At 32.9% G+C, this 21076-nt stretch overlaps 1 protein-coding gene across 1 annotated transcript in view; it reads right to left on the bottom strand.

Annotated features, from left to right (window-relative positions):
- Positions 1-8371: 8371 nt before the first annotated feature.
- LOC111050017 (arylsulfatase B) overlaps positions 8372-21076 on the bottom strand; it is a 25055-nt gene continuing 12350 nt past the window's right edge. Inside the window, exons 4-10 of the mRNA XM_022336250.2 lie at positions 19097-19323; positions 17096-17354; positions 16460-16617; positions 13928-14063; positions 13273-13458; positions 12064-12343; positions 8372-9381 (exon numbers count right to left, since the gene is read on the bottom strand). Coding sequence (XP_022191942.2) covers positions 9234-9381; positions 12064-12343; positions 13273-13458; positions 13928-14063; positions 16460-16617; positions 17096-17354; positions 19097-19323 — 1394 coding nt within the window. The 3' untranslated portion in view covers positions 8372-9233. The remainder of the gene's footprint in view (positions 9382-12063; positions 12344-13272; positions 13459-13927; positions 14064-16459; positions 16618-17095; positions 17355-19096; positions 19324-21076) is intronic.

The following is a 21076-nucleotide window of genomic DNA, read 5'->3' as shown; positions in this document are numbered from 1 at the left end:
TTAAGTTAGGTTAGAATTGATTAGGGTTGGGTTAGGTTTTGTTTAGGTTGGTTAGGGTGGTTTAGGTTAGGTCAGGTTCGGCTAGGTTAGGTTGGTTAGGTTAGGTTTGGTCTAATTGGATGAGCTTGGATTGAGTTTAGGATAGGTTAGGTTAGGTTAGTTTGGTTTGGTTGGGTTAGGATAGGTAAGCTTGGTTTGAGTTAAGGTTAGGTTGTCAGATTTGTGTTTAAACAGGATAAGGCTTGGGTTAAGGTCTTATTTGGGTTGTTTTTCTGCTAGGTTGGGTTGGGTTAGCTTAGGATGATTTGGGTTGTATCAGGTTGTCTTAGGTTAAGTTAATTAGTGATTTTGTTTGGACCAGTTGTTACTAGTATTAAATTGTATTGGGAGAGGTTAGATTAAGTTAGGTTTTTGTTGGGTTGTTTTGTAACTGGGTTATATTGATTTGTATTGGGTTAGGTCAGGTTAGATGCTAGACTAATTTTCAAGCATGTTGAATTGAGTGATTACATTTATTTTTATTAATCACATATATTATGTGAACTCATGAATCTACAGAGATTACTCTTATGATTTTTTCACATTGTTCTGTTCAGGAGTTTTCAAGGCTTGTTCTGTAAGAAATCCCAGAGGCTCAGTCATTTATAATTGATAGACCCCCTAAAATTAAATGTCTATGTAAAGTTCTGAAGTAGGTCGATTCAAATTCTCTCTTGACATTGCCTTTCTTTCAATATAAGCTTTTAATTAGCAATTCAATTACCAATAACATAATTCAAACAAATCCACTCAACATTTCTATTTTTTGAGTTGAAGATAAAGTTCAGTTAGGTTTAGTATTCATTTGGTTAGTACTCTTCTCTTATTACAGCATTACCTGGTATGCTCAATAAAAATTCTCAAATATTATTTATGAATGTATTGTAAAATCTGACAAAACATTTATTGGAACGGTTCCACTTGTTACTCGGTCCGCTACTACGTAGACATCATGCGTCATTTGTCTGTCTGCGCTGACCAGTGACGTCACACTCACGGTTCTTTGCCATGCTCTAATCAAGTGGTTTTTTCTATACTTTTAGTCGTGTTATTTTGCCGTTGCAATTTAATATTTGTACTATTCGATTTTTTGGAATTTATTTTGTCTTTAGGCATCTTACTTTCTAGATATTTGTACTTTTTCACCAAACGTCTGTAAACGTGTTGCTTACGTTTCTACACATCCGGCATCTCCTTTTCTGACCAGCATTGTAGCGTCTTCTTGTCTTTTGCAATGGTTCTTAGTCGAGAGCGCATTTACGCTTTCAGTCTAAACCTTTTATCCAATTCATCGGACCTACGAAACGTTTTAAAAGTGAATTATTCTTCAAATTAATTCGTTGTTCTATTCTTCAATTGTGATTCATTATTCATTGATTGCTTTGCATATTTACTCTGATAAACCTTTGATAAACTTTGTCAAAAATTGCAACCTCGTGTGGGCGTTTATAGCTATTTATTTGATCTATGGAACGTTTTAAAGTGTGAATTACTTCTGCAAATTAATCATTATTCTATTCTTCAATTGTGATTCAACTATTCATCGATTTCTTCTCATATTTACGCTGATAAACTTTGTCAAGTTCACAACCTCGTGTGGGCTTCAATTGCCATTCTTCTAACTATGGCTTCAACCTCATGTAACTCAAACTTTCAAGTTCATCATCTCTACCGTTTGGAAACATTCTAAAAATTCCACAACTGAAAGTCGGATTATCATTTGGGATTCTACATGCTCCTGCCTAAATTTCCACTGGGGGATTGGCCTGCTGCGGTGGACGCTTCCATTCTTGTCATCGCATGGCCAGATCACATCGTCGCTTGCTGATATCCTGTTCCTTTGGGTATTGCGGACTCATTGCCGTCTGCCTGCTGCATCTCCTCTTCAAAATTTTATTCAGGTTACGTAAATCGTTCTATTCAATTTTCATTTACGTATGTATCATAATTGTTCTATTAATGTCTATCTTGACATTCATTCACTAAGCCATTGACGCCTATTTATTGTTTATTAATGTCTATCTTGACATTCAATTCACTAAGGCCATTGACCTATTTATTGTTTTATTAATGTCTATCTTGACATTCAATCACTGAGGCCACCGACGCCTATTAATTGATCTATTAATGTCTATCTTGACATTCAATTCACTGAGGCCACTGACGCCTATAATTGATCTATTAATGTCTATCTTGACATTCAATTCACTAAGGCCATTGACGCCTATTTATTGTTTATTAATGTCTATCTTGAAATTCAATTCACTGAGGCCACCGACGCCTATTAATGATCTATTAATGTCTATCTTGACATTCAATTCACTAAGGCCATTGACGCCTATTTATTGTTTTATTGATGTCTATCTTGGCATTCAATTCACTAAGGCCACTGATGCCTATTAATTCATTGGATTTGACAGCTACCCTTGGCTTTACAAGTGATTTCTGAGGCCACTGTCGCCTATTAATCGTTCTAATTGATGTCTGTCTTGACATTCAATTTATTGAAGGCCCATGTCGCCTGTATTTAACCTGGACATCTTTACTTGTATTTATTGGCTACCCTTAGCTCTTAAGGTCACATCTAAGGCCACTGACGCCTATTTATCGTTCTATTAATGTCTATCTTGACATTCAATTCACTAAGGCCATTGACGCCTATTTATTGTTTTATTAATGTCTATCTTGACATTCAATTCATGAGGCCACGAGCCTATTAATTGATCTATTAATGTCTATCTTGACATTCAATCACTAAGGCCATTGACGCCTATTTATTGTTTTATTAATGTCTATCTTGACATTCAATTCACTGAGGCCACCGACGCCTATTAATTGATCTATTATGTCTATCTTGACATTCAATTCCCTGAGGCCACCGAGCCTATTTGATCTATTAATGTCATCTTGACATTCAATTCACTAAGGCCATTGACGCCTATTTATTGTTTTATTAATGTCTATCTTGACATTCAATTCACTGAGGCCACCGACGCCTATTAATTGATCTATTAATGTCTATCTTGACATTCAATTCACTAAGGCTATTGTGCCTATTTATTGTTATGATGTCTATCTTGCATTCAATTCACTAAGGCCCACGACGCCTATTAATTCATTGGATTTGACAGCTACCCTTGGCTTTACAAGTGATTTCTGAGGCCACTGTCGCCTATTAATCGTTCTAATTGATGTCTGTCCTTGACATTCAATTCATTGAAGGCCCATGTCGCCTGTATTTAACCTGGACAATCTTACATTGTATTTATTAGCTACCCTTAGCTCTTAAGTGATATTTAAGGCAGTGACGCCTATTAATTGTTTGTCGATGTCTATCTTGACATTCAAATCACTGAAGGCTATGCCGCATATATTTTTATGTATTCTACTGTTGAGCACTATTACAGCTTATTGTCATTTATTATTCCTTTTGTAAATCATTGTCATTTATTATTATTCCTCTTATAAATCATTAAGATTGAACTTGCAGCAATAACTTTCATTATAGCACTCAATTTATATTCGCAATTCAGGTATCATTAATATTACCTTTCGATTATTGTCAGGCTTCAATGGTCATTTATGTCATTGACCCAATTTCATTAAATTTTGTATTCTCTAACGTTTTATCATGTTGTAATTATCCCAAGATATTTGACTCAATCTACTTACAATTGTTTTTGTATGTGGCCATCTGCCTATTATTTATTGTTATTAAATCTCATCTGTTGATTCATTAGTCTTTTATTGCGTACTTACCACACTCAAGCTTCAGTATTTTAGCACAGAATCAAAGATTTATTGTAGTTATTATACCAACTATCATTCACAGTCCACTGCCCTGACCTTGGATTCTGTCAGTAATACTTAATGAATAGGGTACAGTTGTATGTGTATGTAAGTAAACAAATCAAAATCCTCCTTATAACAATATTTATGTAGGCCTATTGTTTTCAAAAAATGTTATAGGGTAATCAATGTTCTGGTATATGATATTTGACAGATGTTCAGTTTTGTTAAGTTAGGGTTAAGTTGTTAAGATTAGGCATTACTTCCTTATTTGTAGCATAATCTCATGTAGAAAACATTATTCAATGAATTATATTTGGATAAATACATTTTATAACAGCTCACCAATTAACAAATTGTGTTAGTTATCCATTGAATAAAAATATTATAATATATGTTGTCTAACGACAACAACTTGATTATTTTTATTGATAATCGATATTCACAATGAGTGAGGTGAATGAAGCATATATGTTCAAAATAAAAATATAAAAATAAATAAGAACCTAGTATACATGAATGTCTAACTCGTTTTGGCAGTGACAAAAAAACTAACCAAACCGAATTGTACTGTATATGTGTGAAACTAGCCTTTTTTTGCAATTCAATTCTCACTTTTCAGTAGTAGGCACCAAATGATCATAGCAGAGAATAACCTAATTTTCCAATCTATCCTAAAATTTCCACTTTTCTCCTGTAAGCTCATTGAATAGTCATATCGTTGTTAAACTTTCTTTCTTAAAGCATAGGCTATAGTCCAGAATTAATTTGGCATACCTAACTTTTTCACACAAGATCATTTCATTTTTTTAATTATAACTATTCAAAATTATCTTTTGTTTCTAATAATAATTTCCCAATACATAGCCTATACTTCGATCTTTTTCTTTGCAATCCATTTAAATCCTCATTTGAAGCTGATACAATGATAGAACATTTCCCAATCCATGCATGAAAATCAATTGTATTCAACTGCCGTACTCTACTCACTAAAGAACCACTGGTTAGTATTGAAACAGCACTATTGTGTAATTTCTTATATAGACTATTAATAATCATTAATTATAAAAATAATACGGAGCAGTACGTTATTCTTTTATTTATTTATTCAACAATGACAAGAACAAGTCCAAGTCATTATAATCCTAATAAGAGATAGCCTAAATAGCAAAAGTGACGCATTCCATGCAATGTATTAGCAAACGCTGATATTGTAATGTGGCCCTCCTATACGGTTATAGTAATATTGGTTTTAAATAAATAACTTGTTACATAATACTAGCATTCTCCATTAAAAATAATAATTATATTATTACATGCATTTGTTTCATGTTACTATTAAAATCCATAATATAAGGTAGTTACTGTAAATTATGTTGGTATTTCTGTGGTAGGTCATTAAAATTAAACGTTGTGATACTTCACTATTAAATAAAAATAAAACGATCAAGTAGCTTTACTGGACTAAATTGAATACCAATTATTAAACGTTTTAAAATAAAAACTAAAAAACGTATATTTTCTAGAAAAAGTATTTCATTCAATAAAGTTACGTAATATTTATAAATATTGTTTTGAATGTGTACTCTTCCAGGTCAGATGACAGGTATCCAACCTTAGAATAGAAAAAAATCTTGAAAAATATTCAAGACTAAAAATCGATACGGAGTAAAAATATCGATATCTTCTACTGTCGACACTTGACATTATCGGCTCGGCTTGGCTGTAATTGAACAATGAATGAAGTGAAACCATAACCTCAATCTTCTAACAAGAAGCCCTATAAAAACAAAAAAAAAAAAACAGTTAAAAATATTATTGACGTGACAACGTCTTATAAATTGGTTTGCCGGGAGACACTTCAAGAAACTGCGGGAGACACTTCAAGAAACTGCGTTACGTTCCCACGTTATGCGCTCACAATGAGAGCGAGTGAGAGCGTTCGTTTCGGTTCACGGTCGTCTGGAAAGAGCACGAATAGGAGCAGTGGCGAGCAACGCTGCAGCAGCCAGCAATCCGAAGGCATTCACCTGGAGAGAGAGTGAAACGGAGCAGTCAACCTGCGCAGGCGCCGCAAGCAATCTCCTGCGACTGCGCCACTACTTCAAAATGTCAAGTCAATGGTTGTCTCTCTCGCTCTTAGGTGGGCGCGGGCTAACCATGCCCGAGTGGAAGGGACGCGTGCCTCTCACTCACTCTCATTGTGAGTTATTATTTCATTCTTCTTCCTACTATACGAATGAATATTCACATTAAAATTATTTTACCACTCAAAGTCGTTGTCACATAAAACTTTCGCCCATATACCGACTTTACAGGCAACCATGCAATTTTTTTTTTTATAAATTTGAAAGTGTCGGGGCATTGATTTATAATAATAATAATGCAATATATTTTCGAAGTGATCTGGTTGGAATTCATAAATATATGATGTAGATTACTGTTTGACAATTCTTCAGAAAAGGTGAGTTTTCAAAGTTTCATATTTAGAGTAAAAATTTGATTTTTTGGTAAAATTTGGGCTTCCCAGTTTTATTTTGTTATCCTCTTTCATTTAAAAAAAAATTGAGTAGATATCTCTAAAAATAGCTGAGATACAGAGTTCGCTCGCGCGGTAAAATTTAGCCGAAGATCAAATTATTTTTTCAAATAAAACTCATTTTATAACCAACCCATTATTATTTAATCATAGTCATAGACTACACTGGTATCATATATAGTGAGGTCCATGTTATAATGACAGTGGATAATGATAGAAGAATAGCGATGCAGATTCTCTGCATTAATTAATCATATTTCTACACTGTCAAAAACATAATTGGCACCGTTGTGGACCTAGAAAAGGATAGTACCATCGGCTTTGTCGAAAGATAGGCAAGGATAGCAAAACCGAAGTTGATCAAATACTGTCATTATAACGTGGACCGCACTATAGCATCATCTACGATTCATATGTGTTTAAAATTTACATTTCATGTAAATAGTAACTTACTGTCCAAACCAGTCGCAGATCCAGGCTCCTGACCTTGGGAGAAGGGGGGACTAGGGTGGTCATCTGGGGGACCCCCCCATTCGACTACCCTCACCAAGAATATTTTTAAGTTCTTAATCGAAAACAGCATTTGGGAACTTTATTTTTTATATTAATTCGATTTTTGGATTTGTTAATTCAAATGCCAAGGTCATGATGATAGGTATAGGCCTACTTATTTCTGCACCCTCAACATTTTTTTCAAACACCACTTGGAAAAGTTGGGGGGCGATCACCCAAATCGCCCCCCTCCCTGGATCACAGCCTGGTCCAAACAGCATGTACGGTAATTAAGTCTGTATGGGCGAATTTAATGTACAGTATGATTTCCTGTTTTCCTTTATATTGGTAGGTACCATCAGTACACACCTATTATACAATATTAAACTTATATAAGAATCTTGATAATAGGGAGCTAAAGAGAAAAAATAAGTTTATTATATATATAGTGAAACAACCGAAACTATAGTGCGGTTCACGTTGTAATGGCAGTACTTGATTAACGATAGTGTTTCTATCCTTGTCTATAATTCGACAAAGCAATTAGCGCTATATCCATTTCTTGTTCTGCTATGTTGCCAGTTCGTTTTTCATCAGTGTAGAATTATGATTAACAGAATTTTTAATCTCAATCCTGAAAATTTATTATTAAATAATTGAAAAAGGTTAATACAATTTCTTGACAAATAAAATACATTTGATTATTTTAAACTAGAATTAAACATATATTAAAATTTAGATTTTAATATATTCAATTATTTTAAATTTACATAAAAATGCAATAGTAATAGAAATGAACAGTTATATTACATCAGATATACCCGGTACCGTATCAGCTATCCTCTATAGAAGGCAGTTGCAAGGCAGGAGTATCGGCAACGCTGTTCTCCTATCTTTCTTCACTGCCATTATAACGTGGACATCACTATAGTATCTCAAATATTATTTTAATAAACCAATGGTTATGACAATATCAAGTTGTTTTAATTCAATAAAGAAAAAAAACAAGTTTGAGGAGTGATTGAAAATGAAAGTTTCAATTATTAACTCTCGAGTGGTAACAATAGTATTTGAAAACTTGATAAAATAAAAAAAACATTAAAAAATAGGGTACCGTATTTTAACACATGATAGGAACTTGAATAACTCGATGGGTAAATTTTTTAGCTTTATAATATTACTATGGGATTTGACAAAAAATATAATTGAAGATTGTAAACTTTCTATTTTTTTATCAAGGTATCTATTGTTAATTTTTTGTTGATTGGTACAATAACCAACATTTGCTATTTTTGAAATGATAGAATTGTATTTCTTCTCAAAATCTAGCATGTTCTAAAAAGCGGGACTCAAATGGTTCAATCTCATAGTCTGTGAATGTACACGGTAATGTCATCAGGTACTTTATCACTTGCAATTTATCTCAAAATATGGTATCCGTTCACTGAATGGGAAATCACCTTTTAGGTGGATAGCTAGGTATTTCTCAAATAAACATGTAAGGTCTGAAAATATTCTACAAGCCGTAAAAAAGTTTATATTTGAAAAACAATAATGCTTTTTTGCACGTAATAACAATTACAAATAAGTAGTATAATTATCTAGAACTATTTTAACAATATTATGCTGTGCTATCACAAAAATATGTTCTTTTTTAGGCCTATATACTATATTATAAAAACTTGCAGTTTTCAAATCTCAAGTGAATATTCTTGTCTTAGGTACTGTAATTGAATAAAAGTTGAGTAGTCTAAAAATATACAATAAAATACTGTGATCAAGAATTAGCAGGATTTAATCCCTCTAAGCCAAATAAATCGATATACGAGAGTCAATTCAAAACAATGGAGTCATTTGTAATGTCCTACCACCTTTGGGCAAGCGAATGTCATAAGTATGGGCCAAAAATGGTTTGACAAGCTTCTGTGTCAGTCAGATAGTCATCAATGATTTCATTCTTGAAAAAGCTCCTTATATATATGTTGCTTCAAACAACTAAATTAAAGATGACTATGAAATATTTGTGAATATGAGACCGACCACACAGAGCATCTTGACTAGAGTTGACTTTTGCTTTGACTTGTACTCAGGATAACCAATGATGATTATGTTTTGTATAAATATGATTGCCTACCTAAGAAATAACCTATTTATATAGTCTATAGACTGTTTTTTTTTCAAGCGGTCACCTTCCAATATTGGTGATATAATCCTGTATTGGTAATTGTCATTCTTCCTCTACTTGAGATAATACTTAGTTACTAGACAGAGATTGGAGAAGGCCATAGTAAAAGTTACTGACAAAAGGTAAGCTTTTTGATATTTGAAGCCATCATATATCATAACTTAACGCAATATTATTGTAGGTGGTCGATCAGCTCGTCTCCCAAATACTCCATGTGTAGTTGTGAAGAGCAGGATTTGCTCTTGGATCCATGACTATTGGTAACTGAGGAGTCACAGATTTGAAGAGGCTTTCATATCGGTTCTTGAAAGTTGCTATCAAACTTTGCAGCTCACTTCTGTAAAATATGGGAAATATAGATGTTAAACCATTGATTTGAAATACTAGGATCATATTGCAGTGTAATAAAATTAGCTCTTATAACCATAATAACACAGACGTGCAGAATGGATATTATTATTAATTGAAAAATAAATGGTAATCAATCAGTTAAACTGAGCTCCAAATATAAAGACTTTAGGTTGCTTCGATCAATGTTATAGTTAATTTACAGTTAGTAGGTCTGTAGAACTCATTGCAGAACTGATAGTGAATCAGGCAAATGTGGACTTCGAGATGTTTCTTTCAAATTATACATATTTTAATATTTTAATAAAATACATTATTATGATGATCTATCGCACGTTTTTCTGAAATTCTAATGGGACAAATAGTGTCATCTTGCATGAATTTCTAAAAATCAATAGGCTGTAATATTTAAAGGCCGAAGTTTATGTATAAGATCTCTGAATGCAATACGGTACCTACAAGATATTGCGGTTATAATAAAAAAATACATTTTACTGATTTGATTTTTCTGTTCAATTGTATACAACTATCAACAACCAAGTTGTACCATATGCTAATGATGCCAAGTATCTAGGTATGACCTTGGACGCAAAGCTTCGCTGGAAGGCCCATGTCAAGAAGAAGAGAGAAGAGCTTGGAATCAAATATAAGAAGCTGTATTGGCTGATCGGAAGAAACTCCGTCCTTTCAATCCGAAACAAAGTACTTCTGTACAAACAGATATTAAAGCCAGTATGGACGTATGGTATACAACTTTGGGGGTGTACCAAAGACAGCAACATCAATGTCATTCAACGTTTTCAAAACAAAGTACTAAGGAACATTGTGGATGCTCCTTGGTATGTCAGGAACAGCGATCTTCATAAAGAGACCTTCACGTCGATCTGGTGTCCACCGAGATCCAGAGGCATGCGGAGAGGCACGAGGGGCGACTGCACCAACATGACAACGTCGAGGCGATCCAGCTGCTAGACAATGGAGGGTTGGTGCGGAGGCTCAAAAGGAGGAAACCGTTTGAACTAGTGTAGTGCTTGTTCAAGTAGTGTCCAGTGAAAGAGCAGAGCAGTGATTGAGTGAATCTAGCTTCTATAGTGCAGTCAATAAGTGTACATATTAATTAAACAATAGCAGTAAGAGTTTCTAATGAGAAATTCACTGTTCAATTTTTCAAGTAGTAATTTAGGATAGAAAAAATTAGCTCATTAGTCTTTAGACTAGATGGCTATAGTATTGACCAATAGAAAAAAAAATTGTATACAGACCACTAAATTCAAACGTTGGTAATTTGAAACTGGATCGATAAATAAAAACTTAATATAGAATTTTAATGAGAGCTATAGTGATCTAGTTTGATCTTCTATAACACATTCAAAACTGAAGGTTGAAATGGTAATTATAAACTTCTACAGGTTCTTTTTCTTTAAATATTAACCCCATACTCTATCTACTAGAACTACTACTTACGAACCTATAATTAAACATAGGCCTACAATTATAAAATGCTTTGTTCTTCATCTCAAAAATGGTTTAACTGCGTATCATTTGTAGTACGGCACCGTTTCACTGATTCCTATAAGAAATAAAATTGAAAACTGAAGGTTAAAATGGTAATGATTGAACTTCTCAGGTTCTTCTTCCCCTAGATATTAACCCCATACTCTATCTTCAGTTATTAGTACTACTACTAACGAACCTTTAATTAAACATAGGCCCATAATTAGAATACTATGTTCTTCATCTCAACAATGGTTAAACAGATTATCACTTGTAGTAAGGCACCGTTTCACTGATTCCTATATGAAATAAAATAATAATTATTACATTGCTGAGGAAAAATCCTAAAATCCTTGTAGGCCAAACCTATACATAGAATTAATCTATACGATACTTACCGTAAGTTTTGAGATTCGCGCAAATCAATACCTCAGTGTACGCTTCGTGGTCGGTAGAGTGAAAATAGTTATTTGTGCAACTAGTGCGCAAAGTGACAGTTTGCTGCACCGAAAGAAACGTTTACGCCCGAGCCGTAGGCGAGGGCGGAATGGTTTCTTGAGTGCAGCAGAGGAACTTTGCGCACGTATTTCACATTAAGTTTTTCCTACAGTTACCATTGAATATGAAAAGTGGGTAATTATGGGTAAAATTGCCTGAAATGCATCAAATGTTTTTCTGTGTAATTTTATTATTGATAAAAACCTTAATCCTAAAATCCTAAAGTCCTCGTTGTCCTTGGTTATAATATCTACTTAATAATTAGCGCGTTGTGCTTCGTTGCACCTCTGCCCACTATAGCAGCCCAGTCACTGTTACCAACTTCATTTTGATTTTGCTGCACTGTTGCTCCATATAACCTACTAAGTATTTTGTGTTGCCATGTTGCAAATCTGGAGTGCAGAAAAATTTTTCCCGCACTAGAGCGGAAAAGTGATTCTTTGCGTTCTGTAATCAGTGCAGCAATGGCCACTTTTCAACGTAACTGTAGGAAAATATTATAGCCTACCCATATTTGAGCTGTTCTAAACTGGGAGAATTGCCACTCAGCCCTCCCGCATATGAGTATTCTTATTAGAGCTTGAGGAAATAATATCTTCACTGTACCGGGCATGAACTATGTTATATACTGATATGAGGGAATCCACCTTCAAGATTTCATAGATCATACTATAGGTACCTTTCAGATAGATTGTTCTGTTCACAAGGGTCATTCGTCAAATCGTATACACAGATTCCAGAGCAATTGGCTACTTCCTCCATTGATGGGCAAGTAACTGTAGCTTCTCGACGTAATTTCAAAATGGTCGCTGCATTGATCTCCTCTTGAGAATTGTTGCTTGTCTTTCCCAATTTTTTGATTGCTTTGTAAGTCTGACTGTTCAACAAACTATCTGGATCATATTTTGGTGACTGTTGAAGATCAAGAAGAGTGAAATAGTTATTGGAATGTGCTTTACCTGAAAATAAAAAAGCTATGTGATTTCATATGGTCTCACCAACATGAAGGAATATATTTTAATCTTACTATGTGAACTTGGTCATAGCTTTCATGAGATGAGCTAGTTTGATTTTTTAACTACAACACAGAGAGAATATTAATTTATTCCTTATCAATTTCAAATGTTGGCCAAATTACAGTACAGTAGTACTTATAAGTACTACAGTACAGTACATACAGTAATTACAGTACATTAGTACTTGGTTATACATACATTAATGTATAACCAATCACAGTACAATTTCAAACAGTTTAGAATAAAATTTTGAAACTTATTTCTCAAGGTATAATATAAGGATCAAATAAGGTGTAGTATAAGGAACAGTATCAACATCTCTCCATGGCGTAGTACTTAAAAAAATTGTTGAATAAGAATTGATACAGTGGAATTTCTCCATTATATTGAAGAAAACACCGTTTTATTTTTGTCACATCCACATTTATTAGCTATTCAGGAGACAGGACTGCAGGACTGAAATCAACACAATATCTTCATCTGTACAAAATCTAATTTGAAGTAAGTGAAATCTTATCCTATGAAGATGTTCAAATCTAATAAATGTGTAGCCTATGTGACAAAAATGGAACTAAGTTTTCCAATTACTTGAGAGAACTTTCAAAAATAAATTACAGGAGTTAAATTATCATAACTAACTTATATCTGAAGACTTTTTTATATGGTAAAATGTTAACCGATGGCTTGGAAAATACTGGAAAGTACAACAATAAATTCAAATTTTATAAGTCATTATTGCTCTAGATTATAGGGAATATCTTATCAATATCTCACCAATATCCATTATTATACTCACTAAAAGGTGAATAGAATCTTATAAAAGTTAACAAAAAATGAATAATATCCTATTTATTCACTAATGCGTTACTCACCCACAATAAGTTTGTATAAAGTCTGACTTTCTGATGTTGAATTTTCTGCGAAAATAATGGACCCATATCTCTTGATCTCATCGATATTTACAATCAACTCATCTCTTTCAGAAACGAGATCCTGCGATAGAGAAGTCCACATGTCATAGCCGTCCAGTTCTTTGGGAAGATCTTCCACGTCTCCTCCTGCAATATTGACGAGATATCATAGTAGTGTAGCCTATTATGATGAGCTTTTAATTTATTTTAACAATTTTTTTCTTCAAGATGAAATGCTGCATGATATAAGCTGGTATCGATAATTCGCTCTAGTAAAACATAGCCTATTTTATCAAAATTGTAGTTATTGCTGAAATAAAATATTCTTAAAATTTCCAATTTATGACAACGACGTAGCATAGCAAGCTGTTTGTATTTGTATTCTATTAGAAGATTATACTTCTCAAACTATATAATGTTACAATGTGAAAAATATTAAATCTATCTATTTATATGATGTAACATTTTGAGAGACTCCAATTTTATTATTGAAAGTTTAAAATCCTCCTCATTGGCTATGAACAATATCTCTACATCTACATTGACACATTTATAAGTGGGGAAATTCTAGTTATAAATTATGATATTCAAGTTAGTTTTTAGTATTGAAACTGACCAGCAGCAGAGTAGAGAGTTGGTAACCAATCTGTCAAGTGCATGAGTTGAGTGGAGACACGAGAGTTGCTCTGCAGAAGTGGACTCCAAACGAATGCAGGCGTGCGTATTCCACCTTCCCACAGAGTTGATTTCTCCTTGAATTCAACAATCAATCATCATCATCATAATCCTTCAGTAATTCCTTAGAACTTGATAAATTTATATATTCATATTATTCCAGTCAATATAAACATAAAAAAGGGGGTGTGCTTGCAATTTATATTGTAGCTCTGATTTTTAAATATATTATTCGGGTACATAACCAATTTCTTCATGCAAAATTTCCTTGACGAGCCGAGAAGAATGAAGTGTAGTACGATGAAATTTGAGCATTGTGTCAAAAGTTATAAGTGTTTGAAATTTTGATCCTTGAGGTGTCCTTAAGCGCGCCTCTCCACTAGGAAATACTGAAATGAAGTGCATCTAACGGGCGATTCTCATAAAACATAATGTCATGAACTTATGTCATTGTGCGAAATATCAATGTGAGGACAATGTAGTTGGTGATGATGGTTGAAGCTGAAAATTCGGTGTTTTTCACAATACAAGGGGCATTGTTGTCAGGTGTACCTGGAAATCTATATGAGATAGAGCGCTCTACCTGATCTCAGATTGTAGAGCACAAAAATACGCCCAGAGGGATTTTGAATTATACATATAAATGGTAACAATTGGAAGATATTGTTGATCAAAAACTAAAATTCATCAAAATTAATTTTTTCTTCAAATTCCACTCATTTTTGAAATATCATAACTCAGTACTCATTGGAGATAGAGAGTTCCGAATGATCTCATTTTATTCAGAATTTTATAATCTAAAGATTTTTCTGTCCGATCACGAGATTTTGCAGAAATAGCTGAAAACTGGAAAATGAGCCGCAAATACGAGGTTTTTGGGCCACTCTGTATCTAGCACAAGGAAATTTTGCATGAAGAAATTGGTTCTGGACTTCTCCTATGTACCCAAATAATATATTAAAAAATCAGAACTACAATAAAAATTGCATCCACCAATATATATATAGTGAGTGGGCTATATGTAGTGGACGTTTGAATTAAATTATTATTCTTATATTGCTTATACTGAGAAATGCATGTATCGTAATCTCGTTCATTGGATTGGTACGGTAATATAAATTTAAAGTATCAATCTATGTTAAATGAAGCATTGGGTACGAGAGGGTATTGCTCATATTTTGTTACAATTCATGAGTAGGCCTAATTTACCAATTTGATTTATATCATTAATCGATATGAATCCATTATTCATCAATTATTGATGAATAATGAATTTCAAAGTAGCCCGTAGCTTATTACATTAAGTTTATTTTGTAAGATCGATGACCAAAAATTTGCATCTTCTACCTGTAGTTGTGAGTTGTAAATTAATGTGATCTGTGATACAATGAGTTGAGAGATCCTCAAATATCGGTACTCTACTATATTCATCACCAGCATATAGACTGTAGGCAACAATAATAATTTTGGACACTTTTCTATTCATCGTTGCATTACGTTGCACTGTATAATGTGTCGGTAATATAGTTTTCAAGATTTAATTTTTTTAGAATTATTGTGCTTCAATCCAGACCAGTTTTCTTGGAATTCAATAGAGATAAACAGTGAATAATACCATTCAAATTCAAATGATCTTTATTCACAAAAAAAAGTAATACAGCAGCAGAAACATTAGATAAATAGTGAATATTCCCCACAAAGACAACAAGTCTGGGTGTGGGGAATGAGCACCGTGAACTGCATTATAACAACCTGACAGTTGAAAATTTATAATAAAAAAAAACAACAAAAACAATAGAATAAGTAAAGTAGAGTAAATAAAAAAAATATCTTTAGAGGATGTGGAGAGCACTTAATGTTGTTGAACCCAAACTTCTGTAGTTAATATATATATATATATATATATATATATATATATATATATTATATATATATATATATATATATATATATATATATATATATATATATATATATATATATATATATATATGGTACTGAAAAAAAGAAAAAAAATGTAGTACGAACTGAATAATTTTAAGAGACATACAGAGTCCTGCATATCCAGACGAACACTCACAACCAGGGGTGATGTTCAATGGATATAGGCGGATTGGATGAGCCGCGATGCGGCGTCCCTACCAATTTCAAACAGCCACTTTTTAAGGTAGCATTTAAAGGTGCTAATGCTGACAACATTTTCCATTTGCTTCAGATGGTTTGGGATATTCCTGTACAGAATGTGACATAGATAGTGGCTGTTAGTCCTGGTACAATTATTCAGCAGGCGTGGCTGCACAATGCCAATGTTATTTCTTATTTATTATCATGCAGTTCCATATATAATACTGTAAATAACACATTACAAAACTATTTGGTATGTAGGACTACGTTAATATGAAGTATAATTCACGGTGTAAAAATATTGAATGTGAAGATAAATGTTGACTTGATCAAATTGATTAGAACTTACTCCTCTGAGTGGTTGATTTGAGCCGTAGTTCTTGAATATGCCATTGATGGGAGCTCCATTGTCAGATACAAATACAATTATCGAGTTATGTAGCATCCTTCTCTCAGCAAGAGCCGAAACCACTCTTCCAACCGACTCATCAAGTTTATGCACCATTGCTGGACAAAATCATCTCAATTATTATCACAAGTGATAATGGCCGTCAATCAATTAACTATAAACATTTCAATACGTTACTCCAGCTACGAAATTTCTATCAACAAATCCTCAAATTGCAGATCAATAAAAATTAGCTGTGAGTTCATGAACGCTCGAATACGCTAGTGCGTTTCAGGTTTCACTCTAGTTGTTTTATGATTGGTTTTTGAATTTAAATTTTCAATTTAAAAATGTTTTTTGTGTGTTTTTGGATTTTAATTTGAGTGTGTAATTGAAGAATAATGAAGTGACACACATACCGGTAACATATCTACATTTGGAAAAATTAGAACTGGTACCGTTTTGGGCGTAAGACAGTGGTTCTTTTCTGTAAGTTTTGTAATTCGGAATGATTAATTAAATAAATTGGTTCTTCAAAAATACGATAATTAATGATGAAATGAAATTGAACCTCTGTAAACTGTATCCTTAACTCACCAGCGTATGTCCGCCTGTTTGGATCTGGAATGAAGGAGAATTTGTTGATTGCCTCTTGAGGTGCTTCTAACCATTTGCCTTCATTCCCAGCATGACAAGCCAAATGAGGCATGTATAAGAATAGAGGCTTCGAAGCATTATGGTGCTGTATTATATGCTCAGCCTCCTCTGTAAATACATCCGTCGCATATTTTCCTTGATAATGCCAAGCTGTAGTGTAGTTTACTCGGAAATCATGTCCATTCATCGTTTCATCTTCCTGAAAAATAGAATAAAAATGTAAATACTGTTTCTATAAAGCATGATTCCTGCTGAGAAATTTTATAACATGATTATTGAAAATTTTACAGTTTCAAAAAATGAATAGCCGTTCAAAAACTCTTGTTATTAAATAAATGAATATTATTGAAGATCAAAGTAAGTATACAGACTGTCTACTAACGTTGATTGAAGAGACTTGGGAAATTGTCAAAAAATCAAAATTATTTCAATAAAAATTATTATTTATTTTATTAAAATATTATTATGCTTTCAGCACACACGGAAGCATGCTCCTGAGAAATAATAATTTTGATCGAAGTAAAGTGTACTCGTATTTTTCGACAATTTCACGAGTCTCTTCAATTATAGAAAAGTTCTACAACATCAATATTCACTGTAAAAACTTAATCAAAGATGAATATTAATATTGATACATGATGGATTGGAGGCATGAACACTTCAATTAATATTGATTCAGAGGCTAAGATGCGATAGAAAAATCAGATTAAATTAATTAAGATGAATTCTCTCCATCGCAAGCTCTTGATTGATGATGCTTTATTTTTCAAAACGGAATAGTTATTTTCTTATATCAACTAGAATTGTTTACAAATGCTACTCATGAATTCCTATCATCATAATCATCATCGCTATGATATAATTGTGAATACAGTAAATACTGATTCATCATGAGATGAGCCAAAAAGTGATGAGTGAAAGGTATTACTAGAAGAATCAAGCTAGACCCAGCCACCCAGCTATTCAGATTTTTATTGAAGATTGTGACTCGACAATATTTTTGGACAAGTAGGATAAAATGAGTGGATCGCGTCTTAGTTGATCATCGATGGTTTCACTTCCTCACAAGTAATGTCAATGCCTTATTATTACTTTCTCTCCCCATTTATGATTGGGAAAATGGTATGTTACTTTTGCTACTTGGCTAGTTACTATAACATAAACGTGAGATCTCTTAGGCTAGGCACACACCAGTTAGTCAAAACAAGACAAGACATATCAGACACAATACTTCACATAGCTGCTTTATGACGCAATTCACACTGATCAGTCATTGCAATTAGACTTGTCTTCATAAGCAACTATGTGAAGTATTGTGACTGAACGTGTCTGATCATGTCTTGTCTTGTCTTGACTAACTGATGTGCGCCTATAGCCTAATATTAAAGAAACATTAAGAGTCAGGTAAATGCTTCAATAAAATATGGTGTTGAAAGAGTTGATGAGTCAGATAACTGTAGGCAGTAGGTCTATTGAAATATTTTATGTTTAATCAAAGAGAAGCTTCTCCAAATATTATTATTTATTTACATTTATTATTTATCTGTCCCTAAATCCTTGTAGTTCAAACCACAAACTAGATATTGAGATAACCATCTTATTAATTTATTACACTGGAAATGCCATTATTTGTTCAATTAGCACGTAGGTCTGGTTGAAAATGAACTTAAATATTGGTTCCATATCAATTAGCGTAGTTCACGTTCAAGGACAAAGAAATCTTTTACGGTAATTGATATTATTGCTGGCATCATCGGTGTAATTTGGTTAATTGATGTACCGGTAGTTCAAGTACAAGGATAAAGAAATCAGATCATTAATGCGAGAATTCTCAAATTGTGATGGCAATTCATGAATTTCCTAAATAGATAGATATTTAGGGTTTAAATAATTATGATAATTTGAGTGGTAATAACCGAAAAAATAATAGACTGTAATTACCACTTCCTGCAAAATATGATCATAGTAGCTGATAGCTCCGTTCCAGTAGCCCGTGTGAGAATCGAAGCCTCTCTTCAAAGGAGTGTAATCAATTTTGTAATAGCCCAGATGCCATTTGCCTGTAATGTGTGTTGCATAACCGAGATCTTTCAGGTACTGTGGAAAAATCTTCTCGTCAAGAGGCAAGCCCCGTTTTTCTGAGCCATACATCGGCCTGCCTTGCATACCTGAAGTTCATAACAGCAACATTTTTTGATCATTATTAATTTCAATAGACAATTAGAATTATTTAAAATCCCATTATTGATTTTGAGTTCCAATTTCCATTTCTAGTCGATTAAATTGTGATAAATAGGAGCCAAATCAAATTCATCATCAAACTTATGTTTTTATAGACCTAATTATTATTGAATCGAATAATAATGATGCATTGAATTGTACAAGTGTATAAGCCAAACATTCAAGAAGTGAAAAATTGTTCTTTAGTTGAATATTATTGAAGAAAGCTGTGCTAATAGTGAAGTGTTGTGTTTCTTTTCTGGCTCAAAATTTTGCAAAATTACTCAAAAATTTTCGATCTGTAGAGATTTGAGTGGAATATTTTTGTTTTTAATCAGTTTTTAAATATCAAAATTTTTAGTTTAGTCATTAGTTTTGAAGTGGAAATTGGACTTTTTGAAGTGAAAGTGAAATCTTAACCTTATTCTTTTTGAAACTTTATTTGTAAAAATTTGGGAGAAGACAGTTTTGGGCTATGCCTGTTGTCTTCTCCCGATCATATTATATTTATTATAATTATGATCTGTAATGCCAATGGAATAAATTAATAAATAAATAAGAACGGAAACAAAAATGTGTCATATAAACAAAATGATAATAGTAGCAGGATATTGATGCTAAGCCACTGGGTTCCGGGATGTTGAGAAAAACCACATCCTCCACAAGATGTTTCAATCTAAACTACACAATCATATTTCTGAAGATGTTCTTATTTTTTATCAATATTTATTTTTAATCATGCTATCAAGGTTTTCTTTTTTAAACTAAAATAATTGGACATAATATATTTCTATTTGAAATTTCAGGTAAATGTGATGCAATTAATGTGAGAATTTCAAACTACACATCAGAGCAATAAAATTAAAGTCGTATTCGTAAGATACGGTACGGTACTTGAGTTTTACGGTCTTAGATAAAACTTTTCACATGATATAAAGGAATTTAGTTCTCTAAGTGAGAAGACCATTCACTTGGGGATCAAACAATACAATTCTCCTCTATACGTTGTAAAACAGCCATATTTCACCAATTTTACCGCAATACCCGAAACCCAAATATAACATACGGATTGGAAACTAAAAACAAATAGAAAGAGAGTTGGAGTTTGCTAATTATAACTTATTATTTGACCCTTTCTATAGCTTGTAAGATCTATATAATTCTCAATGATTGAAGTCCCATACAAAATAGGACAGTCGAAAACGACGCATTATTAGAATAAAACGATCCATTTTATTGTGAAATGTTCACTTGGTGATTAATTGCGAAAAGGAGTTCAAATAATATAAAAAATATGATAATGTTTCAAAGATTCATTACTTCAATCAGTTTGTTTTGAAATTGAAAGAGAGTTTATAAATTGAAATTACTGAGATATAGCAATTATTCAAATGCTTTTTTACGGGTGATTAACAGTATTTAATTTTTTTTTCAATAATAACTACGGTATTAGAAGAGAGTTGGAATTTACTCATTATAACTTCTTATTTGACCCTTCCAGACCCAATAAAATCTTCAATGTGAGATTTTATTTTAAGGACGAGTGTCTAAGCATATCAAATAATATATCGATTGAAAATGTAGGATAGTGGGCACACAAAATCCATTTTCCTCTCTATCTTTCTATGATACATTATCTTAATCTTCGTTGTTGATTCAAAAGGTGAGTATTTCTAGGTACCGTACTCTATTGTTATTATT

The sequence above is a fragment of the Nilaparvata lugens genome, chromosome 3, assembly GCF_014356525.2.
Source record: "Nilaparvata lugens isolate BPH chromosome 3, ASM1435652v1, whole genome shotgun sequence".
Lineage (NCBI taxonomy): Eukaryota > Metazoa > Arthropoda > Insecta > Hemiptera > Delphacidae > Nilaparvata > Nilaparvata lugens.
Note: the sequence above shows the minus strand (reverse complement) of the source record. Positions and strands in the feature narration are given on the sequence as shown.